This window comes from Fukomys damarensis, unplaced genomic scaffold, assembly GCF_012274545.1.
Source record: "Fukomys damarensis isolate Sample0158 unplaced genomic scaffold, DMR_v1.0_HiC HiC_scaffold_30, whole genome shotgun sequence".
NCBI lineage: Eukaryota > Metazoa > Chordata > Mammalia > Rodentia > Bathyergidae > Fukomys > Fukomys damarensis.
Genome location: NW_022900942.1, coordinates 59,650,976 through 59,664,474, shown reverse-complemented (window position 1 = coordinate 59,664,474; position 13,499 = coordinate 59,650,976). Strand labels below are relative to the sequence as shown.

Genomic DNA, 13,499 nt, shown 5'->3' with positions numbered 1-13,499 from the left:
AATAAAAAGTCACTTACCCATTGGATATGTTCTGCAATTAAGCAGCCGACTACTTTTTTGTCATTAGAAATAAAGAGAAGTGTTTTAGTTCTGGAATAGCACATTAGCGGAGCCTGCTGGAAACCTAAATCATTATCAACCATCTCTCTAATCTCGTCAACCTGCCAAATAAAGAGTAAGTTTTTAAGCAATGAAAGCATTGTTCATCTATGTAAAAACATAATATTTTAGTTCAGTAAGTTGAGTACATATTCCAAGTAAGATATCTTCTAAAGAGCCCTGGATGACTACTAGTCAATAACTAAGTGCTTTCTAAGCCATAGGTAACCACTTTGCAAAATGAGGGAAGAACAGATCAATGCTATATCCAGCAGTCTAGAGATAGGGTGAGAGCTCCTACACAAACCTCATAAGAACATTAAGGCTTCCTACACCACTTCTCTTTCCAAGCCTTAACCAGTATCTTAGAAGTGAAATAAATACGGACATAGAGGAAAGAAACTCACAAACCATATGTGGGTCAGACATAATCCATAGAACTTGAGCACAGCCACGCACACCTGCAATCTCAGTTACGTGGGAGGCTAAAATAAGAGCATCATGAGTTTGAGGCCAGCCTGGACATATAGGACCCCTCCCCTCAACAAAACACCAAAACAGAGCAAAACCAGACAAACCTTATCTCATGTAAATTCAACATTCCTTGGAGGTTTACAGTTCCTCTCATTACATACAGAAAAAAATAAAACTCAAAGTAATTCTCCCATGTCAGATATTAGGCATCTAGAAAATCAGGGAGCACAGATCTAAGCCCAAAATATTCACATGGCATCAAGTTGTGCTTCTTTCAGTTTACCTTAAAACTAGCCAAAGTCAAACTTTGGAAGCACTTGAAGTTAGCTTGCTAAGCACACACACATTAGTTCCTTCCCCAGTTAGAAAACACGGCAAAGGCTAAACCCAATAAACACACTTGGGTCACTTAAGTCTGAAATGCAAATAAGCCCTAAGATGGGTTCGGTGTCCATGCCTGTGGCATGCAGAACACTGTTAGCACATCCTTTACTCCGCGATGAGAACTCAAGTCCTCCTAATCCTTAGACCCTACAACTCAGCCAGTTCCAAAAGCTGGTACTCACAATTCCCTAGATTTTACATTTTTAACTTACTTTGGGTTACCAACTAGTAATACACTGAATTATATATAAGTAATCAAGATTTTGCCCTGAGAAACTGAAATGAGGAAACTATTAATTGAAAGGATTCTTAGTAAGACAAGTCTGGCTGCTATGCAAGATAATATAGCAAAGTTCCCCACCCTGTGTTCTGAGTAACAGGTGGAATTCCAAAAATTCCATACTTTTCTTTAGTCAGTCACTATTCTACCTGGTGCAAGGATCAATGTTTGGAATACAAGAAGGCCTGCCAAATGCTATGACTGACACCACGAAGCAGTGGTAGCAGGCGGTGGATCTGGGCATCTGGGATCTACAGTCACAAATACAGGGGATCCGGTGGGCCAGGGAGGTAGCTTGGTGGCACCGTGCCTGCCTTGGAAGCACAAGGTCCTGAGTTCAACCCCTAGTACCAAAATAAAAGAAAAAAGAAATACAGGGGATCTGAAAAATCCAGAACCATAGAAGAAACTTCTATTTTAAGTTGAACGTTGGCTACATAATAGGTGGTTCTCCTTTAACTTCCTTTTGAAATATTCCTAAATTTAAAGAGGTCTAACTTAACCTAAAAAAGTACAGTAAATAAATTACTTCTCTTTTGTTTCCAGCCATTTTGGACACACGTTAATGTATGTTTTTCAGGCAGACAACTGGACCTGCTGCTTACATTATGAAGTACTTCTGAAAAATCAGCCAGAGTTTGAGTAAAAACATACTGAGTGCATTATTTGAAAATGTTATTTATTTTTATTTATTACTTTTGCAGTGTTGAAAACAGAACCCAGGGCCTCACTCATGCTAGGCAAGCACTCTCCCACTGAGCTATGTATGACGAGCCTGAGATATTTAAAAATAAGTTTTTCTTACCACTCCTGACTTCTGAGCCACCCTGTGGGACTAACTACTTCTAGGATTCATTACCTCTCTGGTAGCTCATCTCTCAGCAGTCAATTTTCTGAGCCCTTTCAGTACAGACCCGCAGGCTAAAATAAGACCTGGCTGACAAAAGACAAGAGGAAGGCCAGGGATTTAACTCAGTGGTTCGGTGGCCTGCCTTGCAAGTGCAAGGACCCAAGTTCAATCCCCGGTACCAAAAAAAAAAAAACAAAAAAAAAACAAAAAAAAAGACAAGAGGAAACTGTAACCTTCCTACATTGTAGTGCTGAATGGAGAGGTATATTTTTCTCTCAAAAAATATACAATTACCTCCTGTTTAGTTTCATCTTCACTATGACCTATTGGTAAGTATCCTTCTGCAATAAGCTTTATTCAGAAAACGTATGCTTAGAATGAAAATTTTAACTCTATTAAGTTTACTATTATGAAGTTTTTTCTTTCTGGGGGCAGTACAGAGGATTGAACCCAGGTCCTCCATACTGCCTGGGCTCAAACTTGTGATTCCCCTGCCTCAGCCTTCCAGAGTGCTGAAATTAGGTATGTGTGTCACCAGGTCCAGCTTTTGTTTTGTGTGGACATTTAATCCAAGGTTTCTCCATAAGCATGCATTCTAACATTTGGTACTTCTTCAGCCCTCAACTTTTAACTTTAATTCTAATTCTTAAGATTGCTTGACATTATTCATTAACTAGCACGCCTTCTACTTAATCATCTGAATTACTGATAATACCAGGCAATAATTAATTCATTTTAAAAATCATTTCACATATTCTGGATTTGTGACAAGGATTACTTTAATTTCTAAAATGAGTGGTAGTTTTTAAATACTTATTTCTTGTTTTCAGAAATGATAGTATCTTTTTTTTTTGGTGCTGGAGATCAAACTCGGGACCTTGGGCTTGCGAAGCAGGTGGCGGCACAACTGAGCTAAATCCCCAGCCCGGGAACATGTTATCTTCTTGACACTGACATTAAACTGTTCTGTATGAAATTTCACTGGAAAGTTACCTTTTTCAGAGCATACTTTGGGTCTTCAGGAAGAACCATTATTATCCTGCCATCAGGGTATTCAGCCAGAATCCTTTCTTTTTTCCAGCCCTACATATGAAAGAAAAATGAATTTGTGTATCTTATTTTATTATAGCAATGTACAAGAGGAAAAATATATTAATTTATCTAAAAAATTGCAAATATAAAAAATATATGCTCATTAATTTTTTGCTCATTAATATTTAATAAGCATGATAAATCATCTGTTAGGCATACAATAAGCACAATGCAAGCTAATTTTTATCACTCATTCAGATATATCTAAATACCACAAAAATGTCCAATTTATCTTCTCCCATTTTAAAATGAATTTTGAAAACCACACACCAAAAGCAAGCCCCTTAAAGTCAGAACCTAAAGGATAACTCTCCCAGATTCTTGACAGAAGAATTAAACTTTCAGATTTCTTTGGAACATGGTTACCTCCACAAACACTCATAGTTTTTTATGTCTGGCATGCCAAAGACCTCCAGGAGGTTTAAAATGAACTGATTTGCATGCAGTAAAACACTCATAGTTTTTTTTTATGTCTGGCATGCCAAAGACCTCCAGGAGGTTTAAAATGAACTGATTTGCATGCAGTAGCCCAGTATGAAAGGAATAGTTTTTATTTTTATTGATCACAACTATCAAAGCCACAAGAAGGAGACTATAAAAAACATAACTACCTTCTAAGAATCTAATAGGGAAGGAGAGGCTACGTTGTGTGTATCTGAAGTTAAACATACTCAAAAAAAGAGAGGTAATAAACTCTTCTTCAGATCCACACTCGTGGTGATTAATGAGCAGAACCTGCATGAAAAAACAAAACAAAACAAAAGCCACTTAAATCTAGTAAGATGGGACTGAACCAGAGGTTAAAACTAGGAACTTTGAAGTTCAAAATAAGTACAGAAGGAATGAGCTTAACTAGCTGTTTCATCACCCAACCCACCTTACATAAAAAGGCCTTCTATTAGAAAAAAAATCTTTTTTTTTCAATATCTGTTTCTTCTAAGAATACAAGAGCTCAATAAGGTCAAGAAAAAGGCAACTAAAATTTTCATATGTTCTAGCAAGTCCAAGAGGAAATTGGTTTTCTTAATGATTTGGCGGGGGGCAGGATCCTAGGTGGAGTAAAAAAATTCTAGTATCAAGCTTGGTATGTATGTAATAATTTAGGTTAAAACATTTAAAAGCCAAATTTTTTTTACAAATAGATTATCCAAAGAAAATGTAAAATTCAAGTGATTAAAATTATGTTCGGTAAAATCATGTTTGCAAGATTTGAAATGGAACAGAAACAAGTCACAGAAGTCCTTTTTTCATATAAACAATCTAAAACATACACAAATCTGAATAAAAGTACACAACTTTTTAAAGGCATTAAAAAAAATCACCTCTTTTAAGAGGAATTTGTACAGGTGTTACTTTGGGGAAAGGCTGTTAAATGAACCCTTTTTCCAGAAAATGAAAATGAAGACTTTTTCACTTAAAGAAAAAAAAAATCAAACTATAAATTCCACAAAGAACTAGAAAGCAAGTACTTTCCTGGTCTCAACTCTCACAACTCACATTTTAGAGGATTTAGAAGAGCAGAAGTCCACGTGTGGCTTGAAATTGGGACAGAGGTAGAGGGTGTGGAGAAGGATGCATACAATTCCAAAGAATAACGATACAGCCACAATTTTTCTACAAAGCTACAAATATCAATGTAGTCCATTTACACTTCTCACCATTATTTCTAATATGTTACACATCTCTCTCTTAGCAAGCAGTATTTCCCAAAAACTAAACTTTCTTAATTGACTTTTGGCTGCTAAAAAGCAAAAGGCTTTATATATTCTCAGGAGAAGTACTTTTTGTTTTTGATGTTAGTGTTTTGTTTTAGTTTTGGTGCAATGCACTTTATCTATCACTAAACTACAAGCAAGCCCCCTAGTCTATATTTCTAATAGCAAGTAATGGTTATTCATTTCTTCTTCTTGTTTTACTCTAAAGAATGAAAGTGATTTTCCTGATTTTAAAAATCCCCCTCTGCCCCACAAACAAATCACAGACAGGCATGATAGCACTCTCCTGCAATCCCACTGTCTAGGAGGACGAGGCAGGTGGATCATGAGTTTGAGCACAATTTGGGACAACTTATGAGAGACCTTGTCTCAAAATACAAAGTAAAAAGAGATGAGGATTTAGCTCAGTGTAAAGGCCTAGGTTCAATACCCAGCTACACCATTCCCCCTTAAGAAAAAGGAAAGAAAAAGAGGAGAAATCACAATTGAATACAAAATATTCTTAGTATGGACACACTGATGTATACAACTACCAAAATCATCACTTAAGATATGCACATTAGGTGTGTATAATTACACCTCCACATTAAAAGTTCATACTAGTCACTTTCACAAAAGGTTGAATGACAATACATATTACCTGAAGTAAAGGCAACACTCACTTTTTTAAAAAATCAAATTTTGAAAGCAAAATATATACACATGGAGTACCTTTAGAACAGAAGAGACTAGGAGACCTATCCACCCTGTACACGAGCCTCACTTACAACAAACAGCACAGAGGACTGTGAGACATTTGGGGAGTTTCCATCCCTGATGAAATCCTTGATTTTAAACAAACTGGTTCACTTTTAAAGGTGCAGTTATATTCTTTAAACCATTACAAGCTTCAACAAATAATCATCATCATTTAGAATTAGCTATTAAAGTGAAAATGTTCTATGGGGGTTTAAAATAATTGGAAAGGTTGGAAGACATCTGTGCATAAACTGGTAATTGTTGAAGGTGGGGAGGGGTGTGTGTTTGTGTAAGAGAAAGACACAGACAGACAGACAGAAACATGAGCGGTACAGACACACACACAGAGACAGAGAGAGAATTTTAATTTTATCTAAGAAATTCAAATCACCCATTACCAAAAGCCCAATGCTGCTCAATTACCATTTATTGAGAAGAAAAAAAATAAATGCAAAACTAATCAGCACAGTAGTTAAGTCAAAGATGAGGAAAAGTAGTGATACCAACAAGAGCACAAAGTGTCTTTGGGATTAAATATCATCTACTTTTAAAATCTTAAACCTCCAAAAATAAAATAAAATAAATTCTTCTAACATTTAGTCATAGCTGGGTGTGGTGGTGCACACCAGTGATCCCAGCACACAGGAGGCTGAGAAAGAAGGATTGCCACAAGGCCAGCCTGAACTACACAGTCAGTTCAGGACCAGCCTAAAATATATAGTGAGGCCCTGTCTCAAAGACACAAAAAAATTTCTACACTATAAAAATTCATATACTTAGTCATATGCTCTAACAATACCCCATATAGAAAGAATAAGCCCTTGCAGAAAAATAAATTAAAACTCTTGAAAAAAATAATTTGTTGAATTTTTTTGTTTTTGTTTTTTTGGTTTTTTGAGACAGGGTCTCACTATGTAGCTGAGACTGACCTGGAACTCACTATGTAGGCCAGGCTGGTTTTGAACTCACAGTGATCCTCCTGCCTCAGCCTCCCAGGTGCTGATGTGCGCCACCACGCCCAACTGTTGAGTGGTTTTTAAATGTAAATATTTATATGTGCTTTGAAGTCACCAAAATAAAAACAACGGTGATGGCACAGTGATTTCAATTATTTTTCTTTCAACTTATGTGTATCTTTATTTTAATCAAAGAATGTGATAAAAATGTTAATGTAGGTAACTATTCCAAACAGATGGCTTCAGCATGTTCATGATAGGGCTGTGCACCTACCACTTGACCCCTGCTGCCCAATGGGACAGTCGTGCTTGTTCCCCTGATGGTTCATGCCACCTGCCAACAGCACAGTCATGCATGTGCCAGTGGTACAAGCGGGCAGGAACATGTTAAATGCTGTTTCAGACATTTCTTAGCAAAAATAATTTTATGCTAACAATATTGAAAAGATGTGTGTCTACTTTGACCATGTTGATGTTTGAAGTGTTGAAAGTCTTAAATGCTATTAAACTTTAAAAGTGAATTCGGGAAATACGTACTGTTCACACACCGTATGTGCAAACCATAATCTAAGCAGTACAGCACAGTGGTGAATAAATAATATGCTAAACACCAAGAAGAGCTGGACACAGGACACACTGCGATCCCAGCTACTCAGGAGACTGAGAAAAAAAGACCAAAGTTTGAGCCTAGGCTGGACAATTTAGCAAGACCCTGGCTCAAAAAAAACAAAACACAATTGATCCCCAGTATCAAAAACAATAAAGCTAAAATTTTGCCAGGAAAAACTTCTAAATTTGAATCTAAAATGCTACTTGTGAGGCACGTTGCCCTGGACAAATTACCTAATCTCTCCAAACTTGGGTTTGCTCATTTATAAAAAGAAAATTGTAAGCTGTGCCAAAGACAATCATCAATTCAAATTGGCTTAGAAAGAGAAGAGAATTTAAAGAAAATTGTCACAGATACATTTCAAAGAGTCATGATGTGGAGGGCCTTGAGGCCTAGGAGAAATTAAGGTTCTGAGAGACCCAAATGAAGTGAATGAAATGATTATCAGAACATAGGTTTTAATTCCCAATCATAAATGCATTAATACCCTAAAATAAGCCAATGTCACTCAAAATCTTCATTATTAAAATGTAAAAGAACACTGAAGATTCTTGAAGATGGCTTTAGCTTAAAAGTTACTGGGGTTGATTTCCATGAACTACACAGTGCAAACAATACAGTTTCCTGAAATTCAAATAAAATTATATAGGGACAATAGGGGGCACTGTAGGTAGGGAAAAAGACAGGATGAAGGCCTTGTGGCTTTCTTAAAAATTAATAAGACACAAGCTCAAGGTCCTGAGGTCAATCCCTGGATACTAAAAAAATTAACAAGACAGCTCTGACCTCTGCAGCCAGACTCCAGCAATTAGAAGGGCAGAGGCGGCTAAACTCAAGCAATTAGGAAGACAAGGAAAGAACTCAGGACTGGGAAGTTCCTAGGTAGATCCAAAGAATCACAAACTTCCCCTTCCCCATCCATAATCTTACCCTCCACCAAAGAACAGGGAAAGGTCACAGGGGGTAGGGAGCCAAACAGACTCCAGGAGCCTACGTGAGCCAAGGATCTCAATAAAAGGAGCTGCAGACAAGAGATCCAGAAATAACTAACTCACTTCCAAATCCTCCCTAATGTCCAGGATAGTTTCCTGTTAACTCTTTTCTTCCTTCCCCATCTTTAAATAAAGTGTCTTCTTTTATTTTCAACTGCTTCTTTACCATGGCTGGGTTTAGGGTCACAGGGGGCTGCATGTTGCAGCAGTGGCAGAGAAGAGGCTTGCTAATTTCCATTCCTTAAACACACTAACATGTATATTCATGTTGTCTTTACGGCGGTTCTGGCATTTTTATGGCCCTCTATATTATCACTCTTTTAAGCATATTTCTAATGAGAAAAATTTAAATCAACAGAAGAAACAAGGCCCACAGAAAAGTGGCAAATGTCTGGGAAAACTGCTATTATTAGTATTTAAATGGAGACAGATTATGTGAAAGATCTTTGAGAAAGTAAAACGGTAAAAGACGTACTATCTGTGATAGAAAGGTTACTTGTATCAGATATACAAGTACCTGACCCTCAGAAAGAAATTTATAACACTGACATTTGTAACACAGATATTTATAAATCCCAATGATTGAAAATCAATACATACTGCAATTGGCAAAGCCCACAGAAATCTTCTGGTTTAACTTATTTTGAGAAAAAGAACTCAAACTCATCACTTGCCTGTCCTTGAACTGAGCACGGTGGCTGAGCATATGCTCCCTGGCAGGGGCTCCTTAGCATGAGATACTTCCAAAGGCTCAGCTTCAAGGAAGCTGCTACTCCAGTAGGGCACACACAACACCAAAGTTACCCACTTTGTAGTAAGTAATCAAGAAGGGCATTCTAGCCAAGAGCTGTGGCACATGCTTAGAGTTGCAGCTACTTAGGAAATTGAGACGGAGGATCCCAAGTTCAAAGGTAATTTAGAAACTATCTCAAAATAGAGCTGGGGATGCAGCTCAGTGAGAGACCACTTATTTGACATGCATGAACCACTGGGTGGAGCCCCAGTGCTGCACACCCCCCCCCCCGAAAAATCGCACCTAAAAGATTATGCTACAGTTGTCAGTTTGAGGAAATAGGCAAACAATGGTACCACCAATGACACAATCGCGACAGTCAGAAACAGCCTAGGTACAAAGGACCAACTAACTCCTGGGCCATTAACACCTCTTACTCTTTAAAAGCACAATTAGTGTTGTCTTCTGAGGCAGTCTGGGACTTACAACCACTTTTTGCTATAACCCATGACTCTTCATTTGGGCCTAAAATGCCCAACAGATAACGAAAAGCAGAATAAAGCTTGACTATTTTTCAGAGACTCAACCCAGGGACTTTCACACTGAGCTAAAGCCCCATCCCTTTTAAAACTCTTTTAAATTTCGAGGCAGGGTCTCACTAAGTTGAAGAAAACATCCAGGCAGGGCTCAAACTTGTGATCCTCCTGGCTCAGCCTCCCCAGAGAGCTGGGATTCACTTTTGCGTGCTTTTGTTACCTTAAAACTTTGGATATAGGTTATGTTACTTACTTAGGAAAAGTAGACAGAACAAAGTTTGTTAGCCCTAGATGTTCCTAGCCTTTCCTAGCATACCTATCTCATCCTCCTTTTCAAGATGAAGGACAAAAGTAATTTGCAAGATTCACAGGGACACATGATTACCAGCTTTTAAACAACCTGTTCCATACGTTCTCTCCTTTCCCTCTCTGCCTTAGAGCAGAGGCTTAGAAGCCACCTGTGTCTTCCTAAACCTGTAATAAATCACCTGGATTCCAGAAAAAGAAGAGCCTCACCCGAATAAACTGGTCACAAAGATAGTCTTCTTACAGGAGCCTCCCACCCACAAGCCTGAGGATTCCTGCAAATCTACAAAGGCGGAGGGGGGCTGAGATAATGATCAACCAAACCTCAGCCACTTGAACTAATCCTTAATCTCTGGCTTGGCCATTGCGGGTGGACAGGTTGGATTCTCTTCATCAAAGTGTGCCCACTCCTAGCTACTACTCAAGCTGGACTCCTGTCCCCATCTTTTCTCCTGCCCTCCAATTAAAGCTTTTTCTCTCCAAATTTGTGCTTCAGTTCCATTATCTCTACAAGCAAGGGACTCACACTAACTGGTGACACCATTTTCTGATACAGGGGAAAGTACAAAAAGAAATTGGAGAGATTTTTATTTGCTACTAATTAAGGCACAGGTCACCCTCATCTCCCTCCAGGATTTGCAAACTAAAAAATATACGAATGTAGGGCCAGGGATTTAGCTCAGTGGTTCCACCACCTGCCTTGCAAGCCCAAGGTCCCAAGTTCAATCTCTAGTACCAAAAACAAACAAACAATACAGGAATGTTTTATGCAGTTCATAATGAAGGCACATAGAGCCCTCTATCCCAAAGCAAAATTTCTAATATCTGGAAGCATTACTCCCACTCCGTATTTATATGTACAATGTTCCAACTATATAAAATACAAGGAAATAAAAAAATATTAGAAATCTGAAAATTTGAAATGTAAACTTGGGTGCTTCGTATTCAAATCCCTATTTCTCAAATCTCAACACAATATTACAAGAGCATTCAGTTTGTTTAATCAAGGAAAAATCAACAAAAATTAGACCAAATACCTTGATCTGGCTTGGTTTCTCCCCTCTAAATAAACCCAGCCTCCAGTCTCCAGTAATTCCAGCATTTGGGGAGGCTGATCAGGAAAATCACATGTGCAAACTCATTCTGAATTACTTAGCAAGACCCTGTCTCAAAAATTTCTTAAAACAGGGCCAGGGATTTAGCTCAGTGGTGCCACACCTGCCTAGAAAGCAGAAGGATGGACACCCCCAGGGGGTAGTGCTGGGATTACAAGCCTGCGCCACCACGCCTGGCCTGAGACACTTTTTAAAGAGGATGGGGACGAGGAATGCAGTTCAGTGTGAAGGCCCTGTGTTGAACGCTAGTACCACAAAAAACAAAAAACAAAAATAAACAGAAACCTTCAACATCTAAAACAGCAGAAATGAAGTCCACAAAGCATTCAAAATAAAAGCATCATAATCTTGATTTGATTGCACTGTTTTCCCAGTTCACTGCACACAAAATCCAATCATTATTCCTCAAAAAGATGTTGTTTTCACCTGCTTTAGCGGTACTATATTAGCAACTTAAGTCTTGAGGGCTTGTCTGGAGGGTCTAGCAGGGAAGCGCAGCTACATGTATACCCATGACCGAGGAAAACAGCCCTCCTCTATTGGGGGTGGTTGTCCACCTCGGCCAAGTGTGTACGCAGCTTCAGGGCACACCCACCTCGCCAGCCAAGTCAACCCTGGTGATCAATGGGGTGCCAGATGTTGGAGACCTAACATCCAAGAGTTACTTAAATCTTTTATTGTTAATTTTTTATTTCTATCAGATTTTGTTCCTTAGCTTGAAGGCAAGGACATATACTGCCTATATATTATTCCTTTTTCAGTATCACTGAAAGTTCAGAATACAGATTTCTGGCCTGATGACAATGGAGAACTCTTCCTACTTTCTAGTCACATCTTAGGTAATGGTGCTTTTGTTCACTAAAGAAACTGCAGCAATTCCTAGGTCTAAATGGGAGTCCAGGCTCCACCAGAAACATTACGAGAATACTTCCGGGGTTGGGGTAAAGCACACACCTGCCTAATGCACAAAGCCCAGGGTTCCAAATAGCACCAAAAACCCAAACAAAAAGGGACTCCTTTTAAAACAGTGTCTACTAAGTCAGGTAAAATTAATTTCCCTGAAGCCAACTGGAGTGGTGTGCGCCTACACTGTCAGCTACTTGGGAGGCTGAAGCAGACGACTGCTAAGCCCAGGAGTTGGAGACCAGCGTGGAAAACACGGGTGACACCTAATCTCTTTTGGAAAAATCATCTCCTGTCAATTTCCACTAAAGGAAAGAACAGAACAGGAAAGGAAAAGGAAAAACAATTTCCACTAAAGGAAAGAACAGAACAGGAAAGGAAAAGGAAAAGGAAAAAAAGGAAAAATCAAAATCACCTCCTAAACAGTGTCAATGAGGCAAATGGGGTAAAATGAAAGCATACACAGAGTATCTCGCAATTCTCCTCTAACTCAACCAATGAGGATACAAAAGATAAGGAAAAGAAAACACAAATACCTTAGTCAACCAAAAACAGGCTGTGTCACAGGACATTAATTTCTACTGTGACAACATAATGTAAATATTAGTTTAATATTATGAAAGTAAGACATCACTTGTTTCTAACTGGCATGATTATTTGTCTAGAGAAAACGGTTCTCCTTAAGAACAAGTACTTATTTTCTAGAGAATGTTCAATTAAAATTTAAAAAGTAAACCCCATTGTTTATAACTTATTCTATTTAAATAGATTCAAGTTCTTAGAACAAAATTTTATTTTAATTCCTGAACATTCCCCATTTAATCTGCATTAAATTAAAGCCAGAACACCAAATGACTTCTACATTTTTCTCAACAAGACGCAAACATAATAGATAGAATGGGCATTAAATAAAATTATTTGTTTTGTGACGCACTTACGAGTGCTCAATGTCTGTAATACAAGGCACAACAAAATAAACACAATCAATGTTTTAATGCCACAACCCAAAACCTAGAGCTCCGATCATGGCAGACATCCTGGTTTTCAACCTCCATGTACACTGTGAAAGATGCCACAGTGCTCCAGAGTAGGCTTTCCCGCACACTCTATGTACACCTTCGTGTGGTAAGAGCAAAGAAAAGTACACTGATCTTGACGCTAGCAAAGGACAACCATTTGCTAAACTCAATTTCTTCTCTTGACCTTGCTTCAAAAATAAGTAGGATAGCCGGGGATTTAGCTCAGCAGTTCGGTGGCCTGCCTTGCAAGTGCAAGGACCCGAGTTCAATCCCCAGTACCAAAAAAAAAAATAGGATAACCCCTAGCTCTATTCCATTAGGTGGGTAGAAGCAGGGGTTGGCTGGGACAGAAGTCAATCTTCCCTAGGTTACTTACTATAGTGCTTTGTAGTTCTGCAGAAGAATCAGAGTATCTTTAGAAGGAGAGGACTACAACTCTTGCTTAATTCAACTTCCACTGGTAACCTGGAAGAGCAGAATACTTACTTCCTCATGGACTAGTTTATTGTTTCCCTCAGAAATTAAGAATTTTCCTAAGGTGCTGGGTGTGGTGGCACATGCCTATAATCCCAGTGCTTGGGAGGCTAAGGCAGGGGAATCACTGCAAGTTTGAGGCCAACATGAACTAGATAGTGAGTTCAAGGCCACCTGAACTACACAGCAAGGCCTTTGTCTCAAAAAAAAAAAAAAAAAAGAA

General features: G+C 38.5%; 1 protein-coding gene across 1 annotated transcript in view; it reads right to left on the bottom strand.

Moving 5' to 3' along the window:
• The window catches only part of Esco1 (establishment of sister chromatid cohesion N-acetyltransferase 1), a 40,995-nt gene that overhangs the window by 7,001 nt on the left and 20,495 nt on the right, over window positions 1-13,499 (bottom strand). The window contains exons 8-9 of the mRNA XM_033757378.1: window positions 3,081-3,170; window positions 18-161 (exon numbers count right to left, since the gene is read on the bottom strand). Coding sequence (XP_033613269.1) covers window positions 18-161; window positions 3,081-3,170 — 234 coding nt within the window. The remainder of the gene's footprint in view (window positions 1-17; window positions 162-3,080; window positions 3,171-13,499) is intronic.